Source organism: Equus quagga, chromosome 14, assembly GCF_021613505.1.
Source record: "Equus quagga isolate Etosha38 chromosome 14, UCLA_HA_Equagga_1.0, whole genome shotgun sequence".
NCBI classification, from domain to species: Eukaryota; Metazoa; Chordata; class Mammalia; order Perissodactyla; family Equidae; genus Equus; species Equus quagga.
In genome coordinates, this window is record NC_060280.1 from 29,185,044 (window position 1) to 29,212,194 (window position 27,151).

Sequence of the window (27,151 nt, forward strand, 5' to 3'; positions counted from 1 at the left end):
ATAACGGCTCGATTATCCACAACGCTGCTGCATTGAACTACACTGGCTTATGCTGAAGTCAATGATAAAGGATATTTTTTAGCGGATGTTACGAGAAATTTTAGTTGAAATTCCCCAACCTGCAAACTTTTCCTGAGAATAAAGGTCATGTGCCCCTTCACACAACCTTGTCGGCCCAACATGATTTGGCTCCTCCCAAGTCTCTTCTCTCCTCTTTGGCCTCCTCTCTCAACATTCCAGCATAATGAACCCTTTTCTCTTACCAGCAATGCTCCTGCCGGTATCTGAAATGCTCTCTGTCTCCCATCCCCTCTGGAAGAACCTTTGCTAATGTCTCAATTCTGAGGGATTATAACAAGCAGTACTTTATCCCGGCTGGCATCACTCTACTAAAATTACTCCTTTATTTCTGTCTTTATTGTTCACTGCTGGGTCCCCAGTGCCAAAGAAGTGCCTCGATTAAATAGGTACTTGGTAAATATTTGTTGAATAAAGGTATGAAAGGGCAAGGATTATTTCATCAACTTTCATGTGAAAAGACTGTGGCTCCTTGAGGTGAGCTATTTTGCCGTGGATCAGTCATTAACTGGCAGACAGGAGATTCGAAACCTGGGCTCCACAAACAGCCCCTCCTGACCACGCCCACTCCCCCTCCCTCCTCACTTCCGCCCGCTCCCATAAGCTCCGCCCACTTCAGCCTGCGCCATCTGGGAGACTAGTTTGACCCCCGGACGGCCGCCGTAGCGCGTCGCCTCCGTTGCCGTGGGAAACGACCCGGGACCTGGGTGGGAGAAAAGACGTTTCCCGCCGGCGGGAGCTGCGGTTGTGGCGGCAAGGAGAGCTCCGAGGCGGCGGGGACCGGCGCCGCAGCACCATGGCGGACCAGCTTTATCTGGAAAATATAGACGAGTTCGTCACGGACCAGAACAAGATCGTGAGGAGCTAGGACTGGGGAAGGCGGGCGTGCGACTGGGGTCCTGGGCCCGGCGAGGGCGGGGGGGGCCTTGACCCCTCGGCGTGTGGCCTCGTGGGGACCGGCGAGGGGAGACAGGTCTCCGCGCCTCGGGGCGAGCGAGGACTCGCGGGAGAGGTCTGCTGGGCACGGCGCACGCACCAGGGGTCGTGGAGGTCACGCGCGGAGGGAGGGGCATCGGTTGATAGTATTTGTAGGGCGTCTCTACACCTATCTGATAAGGTGGTTGGTGTTTCAAGTCCCAAGTTTACAGTTGAGGAAATTACGTCTTAACTGGGTTAAGTGACAAGTTATTTCCTCTTCCTGGAAAGTTGGTGTTGATACAGGCTTGACCTGCCTCTCAGGGTGGAGTAAAGATCAAGTGAGACGATGGGTGTGAATGCCTTTTGCAAACCGTGGTGACTGAGTGCCTACTGTGAGCTTTGGATCCACATTATTGCATTTAATCTTTACAGTGACCTACCCAGAGCTAGAAAAGAAAGAGGTCAAATAATTTCTTTGGACAAATAAAGTAAGGATTTATACGAATTAGTAGGGGATAGACAGTTTTCCAACCTGGGTCCATCTCTTGCTAATGCCGTCTTCTGCATCACATTGCCTTTGCCTAACCTATCCAAGTCTTCTAATTATTGGAAACTCAACATTTAGAATTGGAAGATTTTGAGAGGAGAGTGACAGGCGTACAAGGAAGCGACAAGTGACAGGAGAGTTCGAGAAAGGCTGGAGGGAAGATCAAGGCTTGATGCCAGCAGTTCCCCTCTAACCTCTGATAAAGTATTCATCCACGTCATTCATTCCCAGGCCGCTGCACCACCAGTGCCCTTTGATGTTTGTTTGTATGGCTGCAACTTGCTTTAGAAGTTTCTGAGTCACACACTTCAAAGAAATCTAGCTTCTGGGTGAATTTGAGGATAATTTTTGGTGGTGGCCCCAAAAAAGGATAGGATGTGATAAAAGAGCCTTAGTAAAACAAGGAATGTGAAGAAAATGAGAGCCTTTTTCTTTCTGTGTATATTCAGCCTTTCTTTTTAGACTCTTTTGCATTAATTGGTCTGTGAAACAAACTTCTTAGTATTTGTAAGATAAATCTCTCAGTCCTGCCTGCCCAGATGGATGGTTCTTGGCAAAACTGGGGTGGCATCTATTGTAATTTATAAGATGTAATCATCTAAGAGTAGGAATCTTTAGAACCCCTTGGGACTGTCCTGCACTCTGGAGTCATCTAATTAAACGTTTAAAAAATTTCTTCTTCTTGCAGGTGACATACAAATGGCTGAGCTATACGCTAGGGGTTCATGTTAACCAGGCCAAACAGTAAGTCCAATTTTTTACTAATTTTAATCACATTGGAGTTTTTTGTTTTGCTTTGTTTTTCAGCTTTACAGATAACCTCTAGGTTAGAACTTTTTTTTTTTTCTTGGGGAAATGGGAAAGCATACTATTTGTACTACCTTTTACTACTTTTGTTTATTATTTAGGAGATAAGTGGACTTCTGTTCAAATGTGTGGTGATACACTTACTGGATTTATTTGTAGCCTTGCTCTCTGGTTAACATCACTTTGTTATTTAAAATTTTGTAAATAGGCTAGCCAGTTCTGTTTATATCTGAGATGTTTATGTGTTATCTTATGTCTTCATTACATTTTCATACATACTCCTTAGGCCTGTCTCTGGGTGTTGTTGACATACTTCCATAATGAGGTCAACAGGTGTTTTAGACAGCTGTATAACAGATGAGACAGGGGAGAACTATTTCAGTGAAACTGAAAAGGGAGTGTTGAGGATGGCACAAAGCATTACCTTACTTGAATTTTGCCGTCTCACCTTTCCTTGCTGAAACTTGCAGGCCAACTTGAGGCTGAAAGGGAAAAACAAACTTTTGAATTAACTTCAAAATTTCTTGACCTGCAAATATGCAGATATTGTCTGTGTCCCAAAGGGAGGAATTGGTGAGCAGACTGAGGGCACGCATATTGAGTTAAATACTCATTTAATTGTTTTAAAAGGTGGTCTGATTTTTCCCTGTTCCTTGGAACTTTCTTTGAGTCATAGGAATGTTCCATAAATCTTGGAAAATCCCTGATCTTTAGAATGGATTTACTTGGCTTTATTTTGGTTGCTGTTGGACAGACCTAGGAGTCTGATTTTGACTGTGATGTTTATGCCTTCAAGAGCTGAAACTCTTGGCCCAGGGATGGGTTTGGGCTGATTTTGACTGTCTGAGATTGGTCTTGCTAAGACCAGTCCTGGCCCAAACCCAACAGGTTCAGGTAACTTTGAGAATGGACACCTATAAGAGTAGTTACTTGTTGTGGTTATGGATGTTTAAATATGAAGTGACGTAACTATTATATAAGCCTGTTGGTTTTTTTTTTTTTACTGTAGCTGCTCTTATTACCTATGATTTTTATAGAATTAATACACTGTCTAGCCCCTGCCTGTCTACCAACTTCATCGCATGCTGCTCTCTACCTCACTTATACTCTCGCCGTGTTTGCCTTTCTGTTGCTCATATAGGCCAAGCCCATTCACACCCTAGGACATTTGCACCGTTTCCTCTGGCTCAAGTGCTCTTTCCCAGTTGTCATCTTTCAGGTTTTGGCTCAAATTTCACATGTTACTTCTTGTAACAGCCCTTCCCTAATGCCCTATTTCAGGTATCCCCACCCCTCCCTAATTCTCTATCATATCTTCCTGTTAATTTCTTTCATAATTCTTTTTTTTTTAAACGGCTTTGAGATATAATTCACCTACCGTACAATTCACGCATTTAAAATGTACAATTCAGTGGCATTTAATATATTCACAGCTGTGCAGCCGTCACTACAAATAATTTTAGAACATTTTCATCACCCCAAAGAGAAACCCTGTATCCATTAAGTTCCTCACTATTTTCTGCCTACTCCTGTTCTCTTCCCCCCACCTCCCCCACCCCCCCTCCCCCTGCATCAGGCAATCACTAATATACCGTCTGTAGATTTGCCTATCCTGGACATTTTGTGTAAAGGGAATCGTACAATATGTAATCTTGGGTGTGTCTGATTTCTTTCACTTAGCATATTGTAAGCTTTGTCGATGTTATAGCATGTAGCAATACTTCACTCCTTTTTAAGGCTGAATAGTATTTCATCACATGGTCTGTTAGTTTCCTAGGGCTGCCATAACAGAATACTACAAACTCAGTGGCTTAAAACAATAGAAATTTATTGTCTCTCAATCCTGGGGGCTAGAAGTCTGAAATTAAGGTGTTGGTAGGGCCACACTCCCTCTGAAACTTGTAGAGCAGAATCTTTCCTTGCTGCTTCTTAGCTTCTGTTGGTTTGCTGACAGACTGCCTTTAGCTGCATAACCCCAGTATCTGCCTTTGTTGTCACATTGTATTCTCCCTGTGTGTCTGGATCTTCACATAGCCATTTTTATAAAGATACCAGTCAGATTAGGAACCACCCTACTCCAGTATGACTTCATCTTAACTAATTACATCTGCAGTAATCCAACTCCAACTAAGGTTACACTGAGGTACGGGTGGTTAGGACTTCAACCTGTCTTTTTGGGGGGACACAAGACAACCCATAACTATGGATAAACCACATTTTGTTTATCCATTCATCAGTTGATGGACATTTGGATTGTTTCCACATTTCGAATATTATGAATAATGCTACTAAGAACATTTGTGTACAAGTTTTTGTGTGGATTTGTGTTTTCAGTTCTCTTGGGTATATACCTAGGATGGGAATTTCTGTGTCATATATAACATTTTGAGGAACTGAGGAGCTGTTTTTCAAAGTGGTGACACTATTTTACAATCCCACCAACAAGGTATGAGGTTTCTAATTTCTCTACCTTTTTGTCAGCTCTTTATTATATGTCTTTTATTTTAACCATTCTAGTGGGTGTGAAGTGGTATCATTATGGTTTCGAGTTGCATTTCTGTAATGACTAATTATGTTGATTATCTTTTCATGTGCTTATTAGCCATTTGTATATCTTTGGAGAAGATTCTGTTCACTTCCTTTGCTCATTTTTTCATTGCATTGTCTTTTTATTGTTGAGGTGTTAAAAGTTCTTGTACTTTCGGGTACAAGACCTGATCAGATATATAATTGCAAAACTTTTCTTGCATTCTCTAGGTTGTCTTTGCACTTTCTTATCTTGCACTTCATCCTTTGAAGCACAAAAGTTCTTATTGTTGATGAAGTCCAATTTCTTTTCTTTTTTCTTTTGTTGCTTGTGCTTCCTATATGGTATCTATGAAGGCTTTGCCTAACTCAAGGTCATGAAGATTTAATTCTGTTTTTCTTCTAAGAGTTTTGTGGTTGTAGCTCTTACATCAGTAATTATTACTATATTTGAAGTTTCTATGTATCGTATGCTTGCAAACGTAATAAAAATGCTTCAGTCCTCATGATAAAGAGTACACTGTAGTTTTCAAATCAGGTCTTGGCTCAAGCCAATTTTAAATGAAGCACTAAGATGTGTGAATAGTCACTTTTTCCTCCAGGAATCATTTTGTATCTGGTGTAAGGAAAGAGTACAACTTCATTCTTTTGCATGTAGATATCCAGTTGTTCCAACATTTATAATTCTTACTACTACCTGACATTTTCTTGCTTATTGTATGTCCCACCCAGTAGAATATAAGCTTCATGAGGGCAGGGAACATGTTTATCAAGTTCATCACTCTTCCAGTAGCTATCGCTATGTAACAAATTACCCCCAAATTTAACAGCTTGAAACAACCATTTTATTATGCTCATGAATTCTTTTGGTTTGGAATTTAGGCAAGGCGCAGTGAGAATGGTTTATCTCCATAATGTCTGGTGCCTCAGCTGGAAAGCCTCAATGGCTGGAGCCCAATCTTCTGTAGGCATCTTTATGCACATGTCTGGCAGTTGATGCTGGCCACCAGCTGGGATTTCAGCTGGGGTTGTTGACCAGTTATTGCATATGGTCTGTTTATGTGGTCTGGGCTTCCTAAGAACGTAGCTTCTCCAGTTAGTCGGATTTCTTACACAGCAGCTCAGGACTCCAAAAGCAGTGCTCCAGCATAAGGCAGAAGCTGATTGCTTTTTCTGACTAGCCTCAGAAGTCAAGCCTGCTTCATTCTTTTGGTTAAGATGAATCACTAGCCCTCCCAGATTTAAGGGAAGGGGAGGGCTTCCCCCTCTCTGTGGGAAGATGTAGAAGGGCATGCGGGATGGGAGGTGTTGCAGCCCTCTTCGTGAAATTCGGCATGCCACAATTGTTATGTCTTCAGTGCCTGATTCATAATAGGTGCCAATAAACATTTGTTGAATGAGTACTAAGCCTTATGGTAGATACTTTCACAAACATTTCTCTCACATAGTCTTTATAACAATCCAGTGTGATGGATGTTATCAACTTCTTTTAACACATGAAAAAATTGAGACTTAGAGGGTCCTGTCACCTTTTTTCTTTTACCTGTAGTAGAAGCATTTAAAGTATCACTGTGACTGAGCATGGTTGTTACTGATTTGCTTGGATTCATTAAAGAAGTTTTTGTTCAGTTCTTACTGTATTTTTAGTGTTATTTTAGGCTTTGTCGTAAAACAACAAATCTGACCAAGTCTTTCCCAACATTGACTTAAACAAGTAATTTTAGGTTGTAAAAATGCTGTGAAAGAATTAAACTAGGTTAGGGAAGGCAGTGTAAACTATACTCTGTTTTCATCCTGGGGAAAATTATGAGTAAACCTGATTAGGAGGGAAAAATAATGAGTTAAAATAAGAATAGTTAATTATGTGTGTAGGAAGTGCATCTGGTAAGAAGTCATATGTCGTCACTCATATTTAAGAAGATTTTGTGTGTTTTGTTGGTAAAAATAAAATGTTTAGTGTAATCAAATTAGATAAACATGTCTTAGAGACTCAACAGATATGCAGAAATTATTTTTTACAAAAAGGGTTAGTGCAGTTTGGACCTTCTTCATACTATAAAAGAGAACTGGATTGATTTGGGGAGACAAGTGCACAGAGGACAATGACTGTGATGATATAGGCGAGATGACGAGTTGTGGATAAAAGACAACGCATTTAGCCAGCAAGCTTGAGATCATCTTGGGCATGGTACCTGCCAATCATTTCTTCTGCCAGCATGGTCCTAAATAGCATAAATAAACCAAGATGTTTGTGAATCTGTGCTACCTCATCTTTCCTAATGTAGTTGCTACATGGAAGAAAACACTAAAGAGAACGAGATGCAGGAATCAACAAAAATGCTGAATATGGCAAATTTTTGTCCTCAAGGAGCTTATAGACTAGTGGGGATGGCAGATATATAAACTAAGTAGTTAGAACGCAGCGTGGTAAGTGCTGTAATAACAGATAAGGGATAACTTAGAAGGCAGGAGTACCCTCCTGGCCTGATGGTGGTAGGGAAGGCTTCACATAGGAGGTGATAACTGAGCTGCTAACTTGATGAGGAATTAGGTGGATGATATCTAAGAAGAACATTCCAGGCAGAAGGAAGGGCATACAAAGGAGCGAGGGGAACTGCAGAATGTTTCATAAGGCTGGAAATTGTGTGAGAGTGGGAGAATGGTGAGAGATACAGGGGCCAGAACAAGAAGAGTCTTAGATGTCATTGCTAGGGACTTGCAGTTGATCCTTAGGGGCTGGGGAGCTATTGAAAACTTGAAGAAGGAGTAATACTTCAGACAAGAATATCGGGCTACCTTTTTAGCATCACTTAATGACTAATAGGCATCTCAGATTTAACATGCCCCCAAACCTAACTCCTAATTTCTCCCCGCAACGCCTGCTCCTCTTGCTTTTCCCCATCTCCCTGAATGACACCTTCATTCTTTAAGTTGTTTAGTCTAGTCATCCTTGACTCCTCTTTCTCTCGTACGCCACAATCAATCCACTGGCAAATCCTCTTGTTTCTTCCTTTATAATATACCCAGAATTCATCCCCTAATTACTACCTCCATTGCTGCCATCCTAATGTGAGCCAGCCTGGATTACTGCAGTAGCCTCCTGACTTGTCTCCCTGCTTCGTCGCTTGCCCCTCGACAGTACATTCTCCACACAGCAGTCAAGAATCTTTCTAAAAGGTGCGATCATGTTATTCTGCTCTAAACCTTTAATGATTTCCTTGCTTAAAGTCCTACATAGGCCATTAAGCCCTATATGTCTGGCACTGGGCTCTCTCTCTCCTACCACTCCTCCTTATTCAACACGCTTGCCTCTTTTCTTTTCCTTGGACCTTGCTTACATTCTTGTTTCAGAACCTTTGCATTTGCTGTTTTCTCTGCTTAGAACATTTTTCCCCAAGATAGCCACATTGGTGGCTCTGTCGCTTCCTGCAGGCCTGTGCTCATGAGGCCTTCCCTAATCACCTTATATAAAATAGCAAAACTTCTCAGGTGCTCTCTATTCTTCTTACTTTTATTTTTTTCCTGTAGATTTACTACCATCTAACATATATTTACTTGTTTGTTTATTTTTTGTCTCTCTCTTTTACAATGTAAGCTCTAAAAGGGGAGGAAGTCGGACTACTTTGTTTACTGCTCTATCCCCAAAGCCCAGAATGGAAAGTAGCCACTCAGCAAAGTTTTGTTGACAGAATGACTTGATTTGCATTTTTAAAACTTCATCAAGGAAGCCTTGTGGATAATGAATGGGAAGGGGGAGGGGTGGGAGGGAATTGACACTTGAAATTGAAACAGTCCGGTCAAGAGATTTGGAGGGCAAGGAGTCAAGAATTACTTGGGAGGGAAAACTGATGAGACTTGGCAACTCACTGGATAAGGAGATGTGAAGGATAATGACTCCCAGATTTCTGGCTTGGGTGGTTTGAGCAGATGATGTTGTCAGGAATAAATGAAGCCATGAGGATGAATGAAATAGACCAAGGAGAATATGTGGTAAGGTGACCAGCCATCTTGCTGTGTCCAGGACTGTTGGTTTTAGCACTTAAAGTCCATGTCTCAGGAAACCCCTCAGATGCAGGCAAACCAGACGGTTGGCCACTCTGAAATGTAGAGTGAAAAGGTAGCTGAAGAGAGAATCCGAACAGTACAGAAAAGGAGGAGGCAGTCAAGTCTGTGCAGGAATGGGAGCAGAGGCAGTTAGAGTCGTCGCAGGAGGCCCCATGGGGATGGGATCATGGAAGCTAAGAGAGGGCACGCTTCAAAAAGAGAGTGCTCAACAGTGTAGGCTGAGTTTCTGTGAATTTTTGAGTTTCTAACTGTTCTTGGCAGAAATATGACATGTCATAGAGACTCAGTAAATATTTTTTGAAATAAAAGACACAAATGGTATATCTCTTTTGTTGTTGTTTTGTTAAACTGTCAGTTATTGAGGGAAGCCAACTTCTGATACTTGCTGGATCTTGAGGATAAAAAGATGTTTAGAGATGTTACTAAAAGCAGCATTATTTTTACATTGAGTGTTTGGGAATCTCAGGTTAATGAATGCTCTGAATACTGGGCATTGTGAATAAGTGTTACATTCTACATTTCTGGAACAGCATTGAATCTGAATAATTGTAAAATTGGAATTTCAGAGCTGGACACTTGTGATCATCTACATAGTAGTTCTTAATGTTTTTGGAATAATCCTTTTGAGAATCTACTGAAAACCCTGAACTGTCTCTGCCCCAAAAAACACATTTTGCTTACAGTTTTGGGGCTGGAGGGTTATAGATGGCCACACGAATCCCAGATTAAGAGAATCACTGATCTAGTACAGGCCTTCCATTTTGTATCTCAGGATATTAAGAGGCCTAGAAAAATTAACTTATCCAGGATCACGTAGGTAGAGAGTGACTGAACTTATTCTTAATTCATTGTTCCATCCATTATATGTCATTGCCATTGTTTTAATGCAGGTTCAGTCCCTCTTGATCTATTATTAGATTTCTTTTATTTCAGTTGCTTGGTCTCTTTGCCAGTTCAATACAAGTTGACCCCAACTCCCCTGTCCCATCTAAAATCCATCTTTTTTTTAACTCTGTCCATAGACTGAGCAAAAATATACTGTAGAAAATTTGGACTGTTATATTTAATATATCTAACTTTGTTTTTTTTTTAGAGAGTTTATTTTTCTTTTTTTCCTCCCCAAAGCCCCCTGGTACATAGTTGTGTATTTTTAGTTGTGGGTCCTTCTAGTTGTGGCATGTGGGATGCCACCTCAGCGTGGCCTGTTGAGCGGTGCCGTGTCCTCACCCAGGATCCGAACTGAGGAAACCCTGGGCCGCCGAAACAGAGTGCAAGAACGTAACCACTTGGCCACAGGGCCAGCCCCCAATATATCTAACTTTAAGTCATGAATTAAGAGTTGATGAGGTAAACTGTTAGTAATGACTGACATGTCCTTTTGTTTGGAACAGGATGCTGTATGATTATGTTGAAAGGAAGCGAAAGGAAAATTCTGGAGCCCAACTTCATGTCACCTATTTAGTGTCCGGCAGTCTCATTCAGAATGGACATTCTGTAAGTTCTCAGAACCTTATAAAGAGCTTAAATGTGTTTGAGCTGTAAACAGTGTGATATAACATAACATTGGGAAAAAACCAACAAAATTTAGTATTATGGAAGTTCCAAAAAGTTACTTGAAGATGATGATGATTTTGGATTTTTAAAGTAAACCTATCACTGAGAAGTTTGGGTACTATCTTGGCTGTGATGCAGACACTATATCATTATTATGTAATTTTCCTAGGCAATGAAACATTGGGAGACTGCTTCTGTTATTCCTTCTTCCTCTTGCAGGTATATTGGGGACAATGGTGGTTAATTTCCAGCCTGTCTAAATGTCAAGCCGCAAACTCATGTGTTCAGAAAGTACAATTTTATTTTTTTTAACTGAACTTGATTTTAATTTGAGCTCTCATTTTGGTAGGCTTATGTCTAAGTGGCTGAAGGATGGGGGTGTTGGCAGGGGGCTGAGCTAATGCAGTGCAGAGACGTGATCTGGGAACATCGTTATCCTCCAGTGTTTTGTTGTGGTCCCATCTGGTATCTGGTCGTTCATCAACACACGTCACTGCTGCATTGTCATCATCCTAACTGCAAAGCTTTCTCAGGTCTGCTGACTTTCTCTTAGCTGGTTCCATCTCCTTCCCAGGAGCACAGGGATCATTTTACTACTCCCATGCCTTGGTGGGCACCAGAAGCTCTGCACAGATAACTCATTCCTTCTGCTGCACCAGACTGATCCTTGGGAACTTTGATAATTCCTCCTCTCTGGCTTCTTCCTAAAAGTAAGGCGCACCTCCTCTGTTCTCACATCCCCAAACCTCTTACCTCCCGCTACCTCCACAACCAGCCCTGTAGAACTTAGCCCAGGGATCAGGGCTTCTTCTCAGAGATGCACTAATATATAAGTTTTCCTCTTCCCTTTAGACTTTCCCTCAGACTCAGAAGTTCAGAAGCCTGATTTATCAGAATACTCACTGGATTTGTCTTGTAGCAGTAGAGTCCCAAGTATGAGAGATTTACAACTGGAATGGCAAATTAATAATTTACATGGAGAAATAAAACAAGGGATCAGATCCTTATATTTTCTGACCAACATATTCTTTCTTTGTTGGTAAGCTATTTGGCCAGCCAGATAATAATCAAGATATTTGCATGTGTAGGTAGAATCAGATGCCATTATACATCTGAAACACAAAATTAAGCAGACTGGATTCATTTGCTCTTGGACATAAACCTGCCATCAGAATCATCTCCATACAGGCTCTTGAATGGATACTGCTGAAGTTTGCATCTGAATGTCTTCTTTCCTTTGTTTCCAGTTAACCAGCCCTCTTCAGTCTTTTTCTTTAGTTTCACCAATACCTTCAGTCTAATCATAGTCACTTCTTTACCTGGGATTCATTGTGTTCCTCTGAAGCAGTGTTTTTAATTCTTTTTTTGGTCACCGATTCCTTTGAGAATCTGGAGGAAAAATATTGACATATTCATAAAATTTTGAGTGTTAACACATCTTCTGGAACAGGGTGCAAGGTTAAGGATTTATGTTTTAAGATAAAGTTGTAGATTTTTATTTGACCCGTATGACATAAGTTCTTAATTTCAGATCCTTGCGTGGTCTTTGGGGTTGGTCTTCAGGGTGTAGGGGATTCTTGGATGAACTCCTGAAAGGCATTCAAATTGTGTTCCTCAGGGCATTCTTTTGAAACTCTTTTTCAAAATGATGTGTAGTCCATAATCACTTAAAAATTTCTATGCTGTGGCTTGCTCAAAATGATGTGTAGTCCATAATCACTTAAAAATTTCTATGCTGTGGCTGTTTCTAAATTTGAGGGCATTTAAATTCCGCCCACCTTTTTTAAAACAGCAGAATGCTTTTTCAAATGACATCTTAATCAGAATCCTAATATATAAAATCTATTGAATAGGGTGACTGTGGTTGAAGTGGTTGTGAGAAGTTTGGAGCTCTGTACTCTCCCTTATGGCAGCCCCATAGGGCAGCTCTGTGGAAGCCTGTAGAATTACTGACCAGTGTAGATGCTTACCCGTGCCTTTTGTCTCAAAGAGAGCCCTTCTAAGGAAAGGCAGATGATTAAGCATAATGTCAGGTTTGGTTCTTGTTCCTTCTAATTTGTTTTTTAGATTTTAAGTGTTTCTAGAAAGAAAAAAGACATTATAGATCTTGTATGGATTTTTTTAAATTATAAGTAATTTTTATTTTTCCGATGATCATTGTTATTGTAAAAATGTTTAACAGCAGTGCATAGAAAGTGAAAGCCGCCTAATCTCATCCTGAGAGTCTTCAGAGAATTAGTTGAAAATTTCAAAGGACTGTTTGGTTGATTCTCTTTTTGTGATGTTAGTGGTTGTCGGCCTGATCCATTCTTTATGAAATTTCTCATTAACTTTTCATCTAGTGATTTTAGTTGAGATTGATTTTTATCATTGCCTAGATCATTAATTCACTAGGGGCTACAAAATGGTGGTGTTCTAATTCTGTCATTCCTTCTGGATTTATTGGCTGGAATTTTTCAATAAAGAAGAACTTTCTCTCATCAACTAATCATATTTCCCCTTTCTCTTTAACTGCTAAAAAACTCAGGGGGTTTATCCCCAGCCAGGCTCTGGGTTTGTGGATGCTGAACTTACTCCTGTGTCCACCTTAACAGGAACCCACTGAGTTAGAGCTCTACTCTGGTCTGTGTTGTTTTAGCACCAGCAAACTGGCATTTCCACTGTGTCATTTTTGTGCATTTTCAGTCTCCCCTGAGGCAGCATTTAACCACACAGAACTGTCTGGGCTGCCCAGATGTTTTCCTGATGGTACCAATTATTGTTTTTAGGGCTCTTGTTACAAAGTTACATAGATTTGAGTGGTTAGCTCCTAATGTTGTCTTTCTCATAAGCTCTGTAATTTTTATTGTACAGATTTGCATTGTACAAAAATGTACAGATGACATTTTTAAGAATGCCTTTTTTTTTTAAGAGAAAACGCATTATGAAAACACCAATATTTTTTCTAACAATATGATTACTGAAAACAGTTTAAAATTTCTGTGCAGATCTTTTTGTCTATAGGATATATCCTATTAGGGATGCACAATTAGCCTGTGTTTTAGAATCACTTGAAATAATTCCTCTCTGTGGTTAAGCCACCAACTCAGTATCTCGTTAAATTTAAATTTTTTCCCCCACTTTCAGTTTTTAGATTCCCTCCTTTCCCTTAGAGGTAACTATTTTTATTGCTTTTGCATTCTTTCATTGTTTTTGTTGTTATATATATTTTTAATATAAGCAAATATATATTCATATTACTGCCCTTTCTTAGGTAAAAGTTTTTATATTTTACATCCTGTTTTGCACTTTGCTTTGTTTTTACATAACAGTAGATCTTTAGCATAGCATCACTCCATAGCAGATATAGAAATATTCCTCATTCCTTGTGACAGCCGCATGATACTACATGGATAGATATACCTTAGTTTATTCACCTGTTCCTTATTCATAGTCGTTTGAGTTATTTACAATTTTTGGCTATTACAAATAGTGCTGTAGTGAATAACTTAATGGATATGTGTTTTGTGTATTTTTGCCAGTGTATTTTAGAGTTACATTCCTAGAAGTAGGATGCGTATGTACTTTGTTGGGTACTGCCAAATACCTTTCCATTTTTCATTCCCACCAGCAATGTATGAGAGTACCTGTCTCCACATAGCACGTGTTGCCATATGTTTCAGGGTCATTTGCATTTCTTTTTCTGTGAACCGTCTGTTCATATATCTTGGCCATTTTTCTAAAGGATTTTTAGTCTTTGTTTTCTCTGTTTTAGAAACTATATATGAACCCTTTGTGATATAAGTTGCAGATATTTTTCCTACTTTATCACTTGTCTTTGTACTTTGGTTAAAGGTTTTTTGTCAACTAAAAGTTCTTTGTTAGTTTTTATGAATTATTTCATTTATTTCTGGATTTTGAATTATAGTTAGGAAACTTTTCCTCATTCTCAGTTTATATCATTTATAGAAGGATTCAATCATATTTTCTTGCAGTGCATATATGATTTCATTCTTTATATTTAGATCTCCGATCCATTTCAAATTTATTCTGTTGTATGGCATGGGAGATCCAATTTTTATCTGATTCCGTATGATTGTACAGTAATTCTCATCACATCACTTACTAAAAAATCCTCTTTTCCTCACACTGATTTGAGGGGTTTTTTTGTATTGGTATCTATGCTCTATCATTTTCCTTACCCCGATTGAGAACCTTTAAAATAAGCAAGTTAAAAATGAGTCTGACTTTATTAAAATATAACGTATATTTTCAGGGTTACCTAATCTTCCTAATTTCACAACCAAGGGCAATTGAATTATTGTTAAGGAAACTTTAAAATTGCAAGTTGTACTACGTTCAACACTAATGAAGTGTTATTTCCTTACAGTGCCACAAGGTTGCAGTAGTGAGAGAAGATAAATTGGAAGGTAAGTGTTTCAGTGATTTAGCAAGTTTTCCTCTTATGGCATTAATGCAAGCACAATAAAAAAATCTGCCCCTAACATCTCATGTAATATATGTAGCTGTTTAACTGAAGAGCCGTATATTCCTTTTATTAGTAGTTTCTCAAACATGTTAAAATATGATACTACATCTGCCTAACTTCCCATTTTTAAGGCCAATAGCTGCTGACATAAATAAAGCACTTTTATCACAGGATTTCGAAGCTTGTGACAGACATACAAAACCTCTCATGAATACCATATGGAACACCTCATCAGCTGTAAAAAGACAGTAGTCTCTAAATATTATGTTGTGTTCCATAACAATATTTTTAGGAAGAAGATTAAAGAATGCTTTTCTAAAGTCAGAAAGACTTAATATAACTTGTAAATTAAATTTGTCCACCTGTTTCAAGACTATTAATGCTACTATTCTGGTTTTTTTTTTTTTTTTGTGAGGAAGATTCACCTGAACTAACATCCTTTGCCTATCCTCTTTTTTTTTTTTTTTGCTTGAGGGAGACTAGCCCTGAGCTAATGTCTTTGCCAGTCTTCCTCTACTTTGTATGTGGAATCTCTCCACAGCACCACCAAGGAGTAGAGTAGGTCCATACCCAGGATCTGAACCCCCAAACCTGGGGCTGCCAAAGCAGGGTGCACAGAAGTTTAACCACTTGGCCACAGGGCTGGCCCCTACTAATCCATTTTTTAAAAACCAATTCAAAGAAATTTTATAACATTGGGGAGTCCATGTGATCTTGGACCTATGTCTCAAGACAAAAACCTGTACTGGGGGCCGGCCCGGTGGCACAGGGCTTAAGTGCACACGTTCCGCTTCTCGGCAGCCCGGGGTTCGCTGGTTCGGATCCTGGGTGTGGACATGGCACCGCTTGGCAAAAGCCATGCTGTAGTAGGCGTCCCATGTATAAAGTAGAGGAAGATGGGCACGGATGTTAGCTCAGGGCCAGGCTTCCTCAGCAAAAAGAGGATTGGCAGCAGTTTGCTCAGGACTGATCTTCCTCAAAAAAAACCACAAAAAAACCTGTACTGTCATACTTTGTATATAAAGACTCCTGCCAGGGGAGTCGTTTCTTACAAATTAACTTTGAGGTATTCAGGGTGGTGGAGAAGTCCATTGTTTTCTTTTTGAATTTCCATTGTGGTAGACAAAGCAAGATTTATTCATTCAATAGATACGTAGTGAGCATCTAAGCTGAGCCAGGCACTAGAGGCTTGGAACAAGTTAGGCACAGTCCCTTCCTTCATGGAACCTAAAATTTGTTCTTGTGATGTTCTTTTGTGTTTTTCCTCTGCAGACTTACCTGGTTAGTAGTATTTTTGTTACAGAGTTGCTTTTTGTAAACTAAAATTGAATTTCATAAGTGAGTCTTCTTAGATAGAAATTACTTATTCCTTAATTATATGCTAGAGTGTAAGATTCTTTCCTAACTGAAAAAAAGAACATCATGGTCATCATCAATCATTCATTAATATTTACTGAGTGTCCACTAGATGAGTGATACCCTCACAGGTGCTGTACTTAGAACTGACTCACCACCACCTACCTTGTCATAATGTCCCCGTCGTGGACAGAAGAGTTGATGTTAGGCTGTATATGTAGCTATTTGGCCTTTTAGAACTTTTTGGACCACCACAGATTGTAAATGGCTTTAATGCAGAAGGGTTTCTTGTTAAAGTCCCCGCACGCTATGAAGTTTGTGTATTAACAGACTGCTTTTCCTGTTGACTTGTAGCAGTGAAGTCCAAGCTAGCTGTGACTGCCAGCATCCATGTGTACAGCATCCAGAAAGCCATGCTAAAGGACAGTGGGCCTCTGTTCAATACCGACTATGACATCCTTAAAAGCAACTTGCAGAACTGCAGCAAGTGAGCTCCTTAATGTTCCTTGTGGGCTTCTTTACGAATTGATTTTGTAAGATGTTTACACAGTGGCTGCCTCTTAAGAGTGAATGCCAAGTCTAGTAAAACCCCATTTATCTTGCAGTAAGACACATGCCTGGTTTTATTAGTACATCATAAGGTAAAAAATAGCAGCCACAACCCATATTGAAAACCCTAGTGGACTCCCCATAAATCTATTTCTCATGTATTTATCCTGTCACTGCCACCAGAAATGTTTGTTGTGCCCCTTGTTACTCCCTTACCCCAGTCTCTGCTTGTCTAAATCATACCCATCCTTCAAGAACCAGTTTAAATGTTGTCCTCCAAAAAACTGTCCTAATTTGATATCCCTCTACCTTGTGTCCAAAAGCAATTGAGCTTCCACAGCTGGGAGCAGACCTTGCTCATTTTTTGTGTTGTTCACAGCACAGGGAGGTGATGGACTATAATGCATGTGCATTTTGGAAATTGATGTTATGGGCTTGAGTCATGGCTCTGCTGCTGGTGTGTGTGTAGGTGTGTTCATGGTGTTGAGGATGATGGCCATGTTTCTGACTTGGGCAACTCGATGAGTGCTGGTGCTATCTCTAAGAAAGGGAATATATGAGCTGGAGCAGGCTTTGGAAGAGAGGGAAAAATGATGAATTGTGTTTGGACGTGTTGAGTTTGAGAAGTCTGTGGGGAGTTCAACTGGAGCTGTCCTTTGTAATAGAGAGGTGAGTCTTGAGCTAAGGAGAGAAATCTGGAATGAGAAGAGAGACTTTGGAGTCAGAAAAAACAGGTAATTTAATTGAACCACAGCATTTGATACAGTCAGGCAGAGAGAATGTATAAAATGAAAGAAGGGCAAAAAGTAAACTCCAGGCCACAATTACTACCTGTGTAACCTTGGGCAAATGACTTAACCTCTCTGTGCTTCAGTTTCCTCATCAGTAAAATGAAGCTAACAATAGTACCAACCTCACAGGGCTGTAGAGAAGTAAGTGAATTAATATGTGTGAAGCACTTAGGACAGTGCTTGGCACGTAGTAAACACTGTTTAAGTGACAGCCATTTTGTAAGGGAGGAGCAGAAAAAGAGGGGCCTAACAGGGAGCAGCCAGAGATAAGAGGAAAATCCTGAGAGTATATGGGATTCTAAAAGGTAAGGAAAGAGTTCCAAAAAGGAGGGACTGGTTGAGAATATCAAACCTTACTGAGAAGCTAAATAAAATAGGAACTGAAAAGTGTCTGTTGGATTTAGTGACAGCCTTGGTAAGAGCATTTTCAGTGGAGTAACCAGATTCTGGTCAACTGAGTAGATGGGGACATGAGGAAGTGAGACAGCAAATATGGGCAATTCTTTGCAGGAAATTTAACTGTAAGATGGAGGAAAAAGAGGCAGCTGAAGAAGAATTAAGACTAAGGGAGTATATATACATTTTTAAAGTTGAGAATGCCTTGAACTTGTATTGTTAGGGAAGAGGCATAAAAGAGGAAATGGTTGAAGATACTGGGCGAGATGGGATAACTAATAAAGCCAGGTCTATCAGGAGAAATAGGTATAGAATTGCCAAACAAGTTCCTGTAAGTTCTGTTAGAACAGGGATTGTGTCTATTTTGTTAACCGCTGTATACCCAAAGTGAGACCTGGCAAATGGTAAGCATTCTGTAAATAATTATTGAATGAATTAATGATAGACATTAGGTATTTTTTTCTTTAGCTCAAAACCTTGAGTGTAATAGGCATACAGATATTTAATAAATAAATAAATATAGCCAGAGAGTAGTAATTTATAAGTCTGATGTCTTTTAGGGAAGGATTACAAGAAAACATTAACACCCTGATATGTTTATGTAATTATATTATTAGATTTCAAAAACAATTTGTATTAAAATCTAGTTGTGGCATGTCAAGCTCTAAAAATCAGTTCTTCTGTTGTATCTAGCAAGTAAGCAAACGAATAAAAGTGACTCAAAAATTCAAAATGAAGTGTGCACAGGGATCTCTAAAATAAACATGGCAAGTAGAAATGTGCTAACAGGAAGCACTTTAATGAAACTTGACTTAAATACTTAAAGTATCCTCGGTAGAAATGTGAAGAATTTATCTCCAAGAAAGAAGTTGGTATTTGGTCCTGAGAATTGTAGGCCAGCTGAGATGTGACTCATTGTTTCGTGTGTTTTAAGAAGTGCTGTGACAGGAAGAGAGCTGAAACTTTAGGACTGAGCAGATTCTTCTCTCTTCGGACGTGTTCCCAGCCTGACTTGGTCTCTTCCTCATTGCCAGTTCCTGGTCCTGACCCTAAGGTGTGGAATGTAGACCAGATCGAGAAAGACTTGTCTTGGGGCCAACTTTAGATGCTGACAGTGAAATAAAACATTGCTCTTTTCCTTGTACATGGAGGCACTGCAAAGCCAGAGAGGAAGAGTGGTGGGTGAAAGGAAATAGTTTCCGTCTGTTCTTAACTCTGATGCACAAAATATTTGTGTTAATGTAGGGTTTTCTGATGTGGACCATAATAAATCAGTGGAAGATTTTTGGAGCTGTAGACTCTAGCTTTGGGGCTACTTAGTCTAAAGTTACTTCTGAAATTAAAGGATTTATCAGGAATTTTTTTCTTAGGCCAGTTATTCTAGCAGTTAATCTTGAAGCTTTGCCCTGTTGATCTATAATTGCTATCACCATGTAGTTTCTTAACTGCCGTCTTCTCTCATCCCAAGTTGAGGTGATACAGTGAAAAAGGGAGAGAAGCCAGAAGACTCACTTTCAGTAACTTAATCTTTTCTTTCAACATATATTTCCACGTGCCAGGTCTTGTGCTGGGTACCTGAAATACAAAAAATGAGGAACTCTCACACACCCCAATAAGCAAAAGACTTGGGGGGAGTAAAATCTTCTTTGTTAGAAAAAGTTAGGGAACTTTGCTTTAAGTGCAGCCATTTGAGAAGGCTGGATCAGTTACTCATTCACAGTGTGGGACATTATGTTATGGATTTGTGTGAAACTGTCAGATCTGCAGGGATTAGAGAAGAAGAGATGAGAATTCCCTTTAATATGCCGTGCAAACTGTTCCAAATTTCTTCACTTGCCTTTTGGCATACTTATCTGGTGCCGTTAGTTAGAATTATTAGAAATTATTAACAAATGTAAAGGACCACAAATTGTAAGAGCCAGTGGCTCTTTCCCAGCTTCTTCCATGTTTTAAGGCATGAAAGGGACAGTTGCCAGGAAATTTGTTAATACTTAAAGCTCTTAATTTTGATTCAGTTAGTATTTATTGAATATCTAGCCCTATAAGGTGAAAGTCTTTGAAAACTAGAGATAACCATTTGGTTTCCTAAGGATGGTGAAATTACTAATCTTTTGTTATTGTTTGGTATACTCCTGCTTTTGCATTAGGATGCTTTTTTCAAAAAAGCAAAAATACTCAATATGGTATAGTTGAAGACAACTGAGACCAATTCTAGTTCTATTACTAACTAGTTGTATAACATAGGAAGTCATTCACTTCTCTCTAGTACTTGTTTCTTTAGCTAAATGAGAGTTTTGCCCAAAATAAATTCTAAAATCCATTCTTGTTCTAAAGTTTTCTAATTTTATAGTATTAGCGTTAGAAGGTATGGTGTGAAAGAAGCAAGAGTTTGAAAATAAAGTTTGATATTGACATTAATGTAACATTTCTGTCCCCAGGTTTAGTGCCATACAGTGTGCAGCTGCAGTCCCTAGAACTCCTGCTGAATCCTCATCTTCTGAAAAGTTCGAGCAGACAAATCTTCAGATGTCAAGTGAGACACAAGCCAGTAACGAATTGACCGCCAATGGTCATGGCCCACCTACCTCCAAACAGACTTCCCAGCAGCCCAAAGGGATTATGGGAATGTTTGCCTCTAAAGCTGCTTCAAAAATCCAAGATGCCAACAAGGAAACCAAAACAGAGGCTAAAGAGGTTACAAATGTAAGTCTTCAAAGATATGCCTTCACAGCTTAGAGTGAGTAACTAGAAAAGCATTAGTAGACACAGTGGTAGTAGTTTAATTATGTATGAGGTTTGGCTATTTAGTTTTAATTTTTCTACTTTAGTTTGAATCCTTTAATTCTTGATATTCTCACCTGAAATAGTCCTTTTTCTTTTGATAATGCTTCTCACCAAGCCTCAGATTCTCCTGTAAAATGGTAATGCCTGCCTTGTGCGCATAACGAGATTGTTGTGAGAGCCAGTTGAAATAATGCATGTGAAAACACCTTGAAAATTGTAAAGTACAAAGAATTGTATATTAGAAACATGTCATTTTGGGAACATGTTATATTCTGGACTTTGCCATGCATGCATTCCTTCCTAGTATATTTAACATTCTTGTTCTATTTTATGAATTTTCTTGGTTTTTTTTCTTCATTCTCTTCCCTTAGTTTTTTTTTATTGTTCAGTCATCTGACCTAACTTAAGTGCATTGACTTAAGAAAAGTCTCATTAAGGGGGCCAGCCTGGTGGCATAGTGCTGTGCTTCGGTGGCCTGGGCTTCACTGGTTTGGATCCTGGGCATGGACCTACACACTGCTCATCAAACCATGCTGTGGCGGCATCCCACATGGAAGAACTAGAAGGACTTACAACTAGGATATACAACTTATGTACTGGGGCTTTGGGGAGAGGGGGAAAAAAAGAGGAAGATTGGCAATAGATGTTAGCTCAGGGCCAATCTTCCTCACCAAAAAAAAGAAACAAAAGTCTCATTAAGATACTATTAAAAAATAATCCAGAAAAGCATAATTATTGTTATTACAAATATTACCGTCATTGTCATTTTAAAGCTCCACTTTGGGAAAGGAGAGGAGAGGTGGAGGGAAAACAGTAACGTTGCTAGAACTCCTACTGTGTGCCACTAGGTTTTTTTTTTTTTTTAAAGATTGGTACCTGAGCTAACATCTATTGCCAATCTTTTTTATTCTTCTTCTTCTCCCCAAAGCACCCAGTACATAGTTGTATATTCTAACTGTAGGTCCTTCTGGTTGTGCTATGTGGGACGCTGCCTCAGCATGGCCTGATGAGTGGTGCCATGTCCACGCCCAGGATCCAAACCAGCGAAACCCTAGGCCGCTGAAGCAGAGCGCATGAGCTTAACCGCTGTGGCCATGGGGCCGGCCCCACCAATTATTTGATGTCTGTTTAAATCCTCTTATCAATTCCGTGAGGGAGATACTATCATCTCCATTTTGTATGTGGTGAAACTGAGGCCTACACTTGAGTAATTCGCCTTTATGTCATATTACTATGAAGTGCTGGGACCAGCATTCAGATCCACTTTTGATGATTACAAATGTAATGTTTTGGAGGTTTTTCCCCATTGTGTACCATACTGCCTCTGATCTGTTTTAATTCTGTCAAGTTAAGTAGTTTTTAAATATACTCAAGAAGAGTTTAGACACATTAATGAATAATAATTTTATAAAAGCTATGAGAAACTAAGCTTTGGAGATTAACGCCAGATCCGTGTGGTCTGGATCTGTTCTTATATCTAATGCTTACACATTTCAGCATGATTATGTAGAGATGGTACCATCACAACGGTGTGCTCTGCTATTGAAGAGATTTTTTGACTGCTGTTTGAAGAGCAGCCTGAACATTAGAAAAAAATCATGTGCATTTTCTTGTTTGTGCTTTTAGGCATCTTCGGCAGGCAACAAGGCACCAGGGAAAGGGAATGCAATGAGCAATTTTTTTGGAAAAGCTGCTATGAGTAAGCATTTTTTTACCTTCTTTTGACTAATACATGATTGTTAACATTAATAACTTATTATATCTGAGGTGAAAGCTACCTTGTCCAGTTTTTACCCATCTGTACACTACCATGTAGCACTCCTGCATCCTAACATAAATTTGCAGTCTACTGACCAATATATTGATAAAAGTAACCCAACTGGAACACTTGGGTTTTAAGGGAGAGCTGGGTTCAGTTTAGATCTCTTGGAGGATAGTTTACTATTCCTATTTTTACCTCCTGCCTTGAAAAGAGAACTAAATACTTGTTTCATAGGGCTCTTGAAAAGGGGTGATTGAAATCAAAGAGAGGCTGCCTGGTTAGGCAGTGTAGTGTTGAGGTTAATATCTTGGATGCTGGGGTCAGTTTGCCTGATTTGACCACCATTACCTGTCTCCCAAGGGGCTCCAAAAGAAATCCTTTGCCTTTCTTTAGTTATTTTTGCAGATTACTCATAGGAATGAACTAGATAGCCCTCAGTGTGAATTAGAAGGGTCCAGGTAGTAATGGCTGTTTAAAAATATTTACTTCTTGGGAAAGCAAATCTCCTTTATTTAGATAAGAATTCTTTCGTATACAAGGAACCATTAGTCACATATTTTCATACTTCTCATATCAAGTACACATCCCCTGAGGGTATGTGGCAGAATACCAGGAAGAATGCAGGAGCCGCAGGATAATTATGGCACACTTTCTCGGAGCATCAGTTTTACAAAAATTTTGTGGGGAAACATTTTGTTATATGCCTATGTAAGCAAAATTAGTCAGAATTCTGCTTTTTTATGATGGTCAGATTGGTGGTTGGGGGAGGGATTTGGGCAACAGTTTCTTTGTCATAAAAGCTATCAGAGAACATTTTTATGTTTCTGAAAGTATATGGAAAATTTGCTAACTTTCCGGTTATTGGGAAACACAATTGTATTATTGCAGGCACAGTGCACAAGGGCTCCCTACTTCTGTGAAAATAGATCATGCTGATGTCATGGCCTACATGGCTGGTACTAGTCTGCTATACCCAATCAAATTGTGTGGTTTCTTTCAGCAATTTTGGTGAGGCCCACATGTTTGTTTTTTGTGTGTTCATAACCTTAAACATGAGTGAATTTTAAAATTATTATTTCTAAAATGCATAAGACATGAATATTTGCTAATTGTAAAATACAGTCAAACTATAGAAAGATACACTTATTTATTCATGTGTTTATTTAGCAAATATTTATTGAGCACCTACTATGTGCTACATAGTGATACAATGGAGAAAAGGTAGACAAAAAGGTCCCTGCCTTCATGGCCCTTATATTCTAGAGGAAGAGACAGACAAATACAGAAAAAATAAAATAGTTAATGATTGTAATTGCTAGGCAGAGAATAACAGGATGTTATGATAGAATGTAATAGAGGGAGGGAGAAACCCTGCATAAAATAAAAGAATTAAATATTCACCTAATAAAAAGAATGGCTTATGAAACTCATTTATTTAACAGATGTTTTTTTCAAGGCTGAATGTTTAGAATAAAATTGTGAATGTTTTTATTATATTTGACACATGACAAGATCGTTGCAATGAAAATGAAGCTTGAGGTGGATGAATAGTTGATTGTGGGGACTTGAACCATTTAAAACTTAATGCTGGACAATAACAACTGTTGGCAAAGGTGTGGAGAAATCAAGTCCTCATACGTTGCTGTGGGGAATGTGAAATGATGTGCTCGCTTTGAAAAACAGTGTGGCAATACTTCTAAAAAGTTAGACGTAGTTACCCACTTCCACTTCCTAGATATCTACTCAAGTGAATTAAAACTGTATGTCCACACAAAAACTTGTACATAGATGTTCATAGCAACCTTATTTGTAATGGCCAAAAAGTGGAAACAACCCGCAGGTCCATCATCTGATGAATGGATAAACAAAATGTGATATATCCATACAGTGGAATATTATTCAGCTATAAAGAGGAATGAAGTACTGAGACATGCTACAACATTTATGAACCTTGAAACATGCAAAATGAAGGAAGCCAGACACAAAAGGCTACATATTGTATGATTCCATTTATACAGAATATCCAGAATAGGCAAATCTATAAAGACAGAAAGTAGATTAGTGGTTATAAAGGGCTGGGTTGGGGGTGAGGAGTGACTGCTAATGGATACAGGGTTTCTTTTTGAGGTGATGAAAATGTTCTAAAATCGGATAGTGGTGATGGTTGCACAATTTAAAAAACCACTGAATTGTACACTTTAAAAGGGTGAATTTTATGGTATATGAATTATATCTCAATAACAAAAACCTTAATGTTTTCTATGTAAAAAAAATTAGAACATTGATGACAAAATTAAAAAGTCGTCATTTGTTGTCTTTCTTTGCTTGAAAAGGTATTTCATATTTTTTTGAGTATAAAAAGGAGTTGCTTTTAGTCAGATGATACATACAAGTGACTTGATCATTCAGGTAATAAGAAAACATGATTAAATTTTCCATAACAGTTGCCTGAAAATGTTGCAATAAGCCACCTCTTTCCCAGTTTTTTATCCCTTTATCCCCTGCTCCTGACATAGTGCCTCACGCTTAGTAGACTGTCAAAGGAATGATGGATTAATATTGCACGATAGGGTTATATATTGCCTGCTATACTTTATTTGTAGATAAACTTAAAGTCAATTTGGATTCAGAGCAAGCAGTGAAAGAAGAAAAAATAGTGGAGCAACCTCCAGTGTCTGTCACTGAACCAAAGCTGGCAGCCCCTGCAGGCCTCAAGAAATCCACCAAGAAAGCAGAGCCTGTTAAGATGCAACAGAAGGAAAAAAAAAGGTAGGAAAATTTTGTCGCTCATGGGGGAAGAGTGTCTCTGCTGGGGGTGAAAACGTCTGTTTGGGTTCATTGACAGCAGGCAGTTTTCAGTTCGGCACTAAATCCTGCTTACTGCCTTAGGGTGTATGAAGAGAGGAGCTCCACAGCTTATCTGGTGACGTGAAACTGTGCAGTCAGTCAAGTGATATGATTTAGAGCCCACAGCCAGTTTTTTGGGCCCCATTGATCCAAATTGATTGTCTTTTCTCCTTTACTTTGTTTTAAATTTGTGGACATGGCATCAGTGTTCCTGATTGTGTGTCTGTGTTTCACTTCAAATTGCCAAATGAAGATTACTGTTTCCAGTGAAATTTAAGAGAAAAAGTTCTTTGTTTTCTTTTTATATCAATGAGTTTATTTTTCAAGTGGTAAAATGTAATTAGAAAAGAAAATAAAAAGCACACAAGCTATTAAAAATGGATCCAGGAATTCGAGACACTACCTCATAGCTGGTAGGACTTAGTCTGTTGAAAGAAATTCTAAAGGACACTGTCAGCACTGATAGGCCCAGAAATACTTGACTTTTGTGGCAAGGTTGGGGCTACTCCAGTAGAAAACATCAACAAATTGCTGAAGTTTCAGAAGGTCAAGGCTGTGTTTAGTGAGCCTCACCTCTGAGGAACATGTGATATAGATGGATTAAAATGTCCCCAACCATGGTGCAACACTGATTGTTGATGGTTACTGCCAAGAATGCATTCAGTATTTCACCACTAGGGAAGATGTGGACTGTATGTTTTTAATAGATGCCCTTTACCAGATGGAGGAAGTGCTTTTCTATTCCTAGTTTGCTGAGAGGTTTTATGAATGGGTGTTGAATTCTGACAGGTGCTTTTTCTGCGTTTATTGAGATGATATGATGTTTCTGTTACTGTGGTGAATTACACTGATTGGTTTTCAAATGTTAAACCCAACTTGCATTCTTGGGATAAACCTCACTTGGTCATGATGTATTATCCTTTTTATATATTGCTAGATTCAATTTGTTGATACTATGTTAGGGATTTTTTGCCTTTATGCTTATGGGGGCAACAGATCAGTTATTTTCTGTCTGGTAATGTCTTTTTCAGATTTCAGTATCAAAGTGATGCTAATTTTATAAACTTAGTTGGAAGGAGTTTCCTCTTCTGTTTTCCTAAAGAGTTTGTATAAGATATATATTGTTTCTTTCTTAAAAGTTTGATAAAATTCACCAGTGAATCTGGGCCTGTAGTTTTCTTTGTGGGAAACTTTTTATTATGAATTTGGTTTCTATAAATAGAGCTATTCAAATTTTCTTATGGGGGAGGTGGTCAGTTTTCTTTGTGTTTTTAAAGGAATTTATTTCATCTAAGTTGTTGAGTTTATTGGCATAAAGATCATAATATAGCCTTATTCTTTGATAAAATGTAGTGATAACATTTCATTCTTTCATTTCTAATATTGGTAATATATATTGTTCTCTTTTTTAATGAGTTTTATAAAAGTCTTATTAATTTTATTATTCCCAAAAAATAACAACTTTTAGCTGTGTTAATTGTCTATTTCATTGATTTCTGCTCCTATTTTTATTATTTCCTTCTATTTATTCTGGCTTTAATTTGTTCTTTTTCTAGCTTAAGGTAGAAAAAATAAGTTGATATTTAGTTACATAGAAATAAAGTACTTGAAAGCAAAAACTACATCTCGTACATATTTGTGTCTTTAGCACGCAGTAGGCCCTTGATAAATTATTTGTTGATCAGATGAGTAGTGTGATGGAC

At 38.8% G+C, this 27,151-nt stretch overlaps 1 protein-coding gene across 2 annotated transcripts in view; it reads left to right on the forward strand.

The window, feature by feature from the left end:
- The first annotated feature begins 724 nt into the window (after positions 1-724).
- Positions 725-27,151, forward strand: part of POLD3 (DNA polymerase delta 3, accessory subunit) — a 41,686-nt gene continuing 15,259 nt past the window's right edge. The window contains exons 1-8 of one of the 2 annotated variants that reach the window (XM_046685561.1): positions 725-934; positions 2,232-2,287; positions 10,333-10,435; positions 14,865-14,904; positions 16,674-16,806; positions 20,494-20,758; positions 22,466-22,538; positions 25,205-25,370. In XM_046685561.1, coding sequence (XP_046541517.1) covers positions 875-934; positions 2,232-2,287; positions 10,333-10,435; positions 14,865-14,904; positions 16,674-16,806; positions 20,494-20,758; positions 22,466-22,538; positions 25,205-25,370 — 896 coding nt within the window. In that variant the 5' untranslated portion in view covers positions 725-874. Of the gene's footprint in view, positions 935-973; positions 1,091-2,231; positions 2,288-10,332; positions 10,436-14,864; positions 14,905-16,673; positions 16,807-20,493; positions 20,759-22,465; positions 22,539-25,204; positions 25,371-27,151 lie in introns of those variants that run through there. The other variant, XM_046685562.1, reaches the window with a different exon arrangement.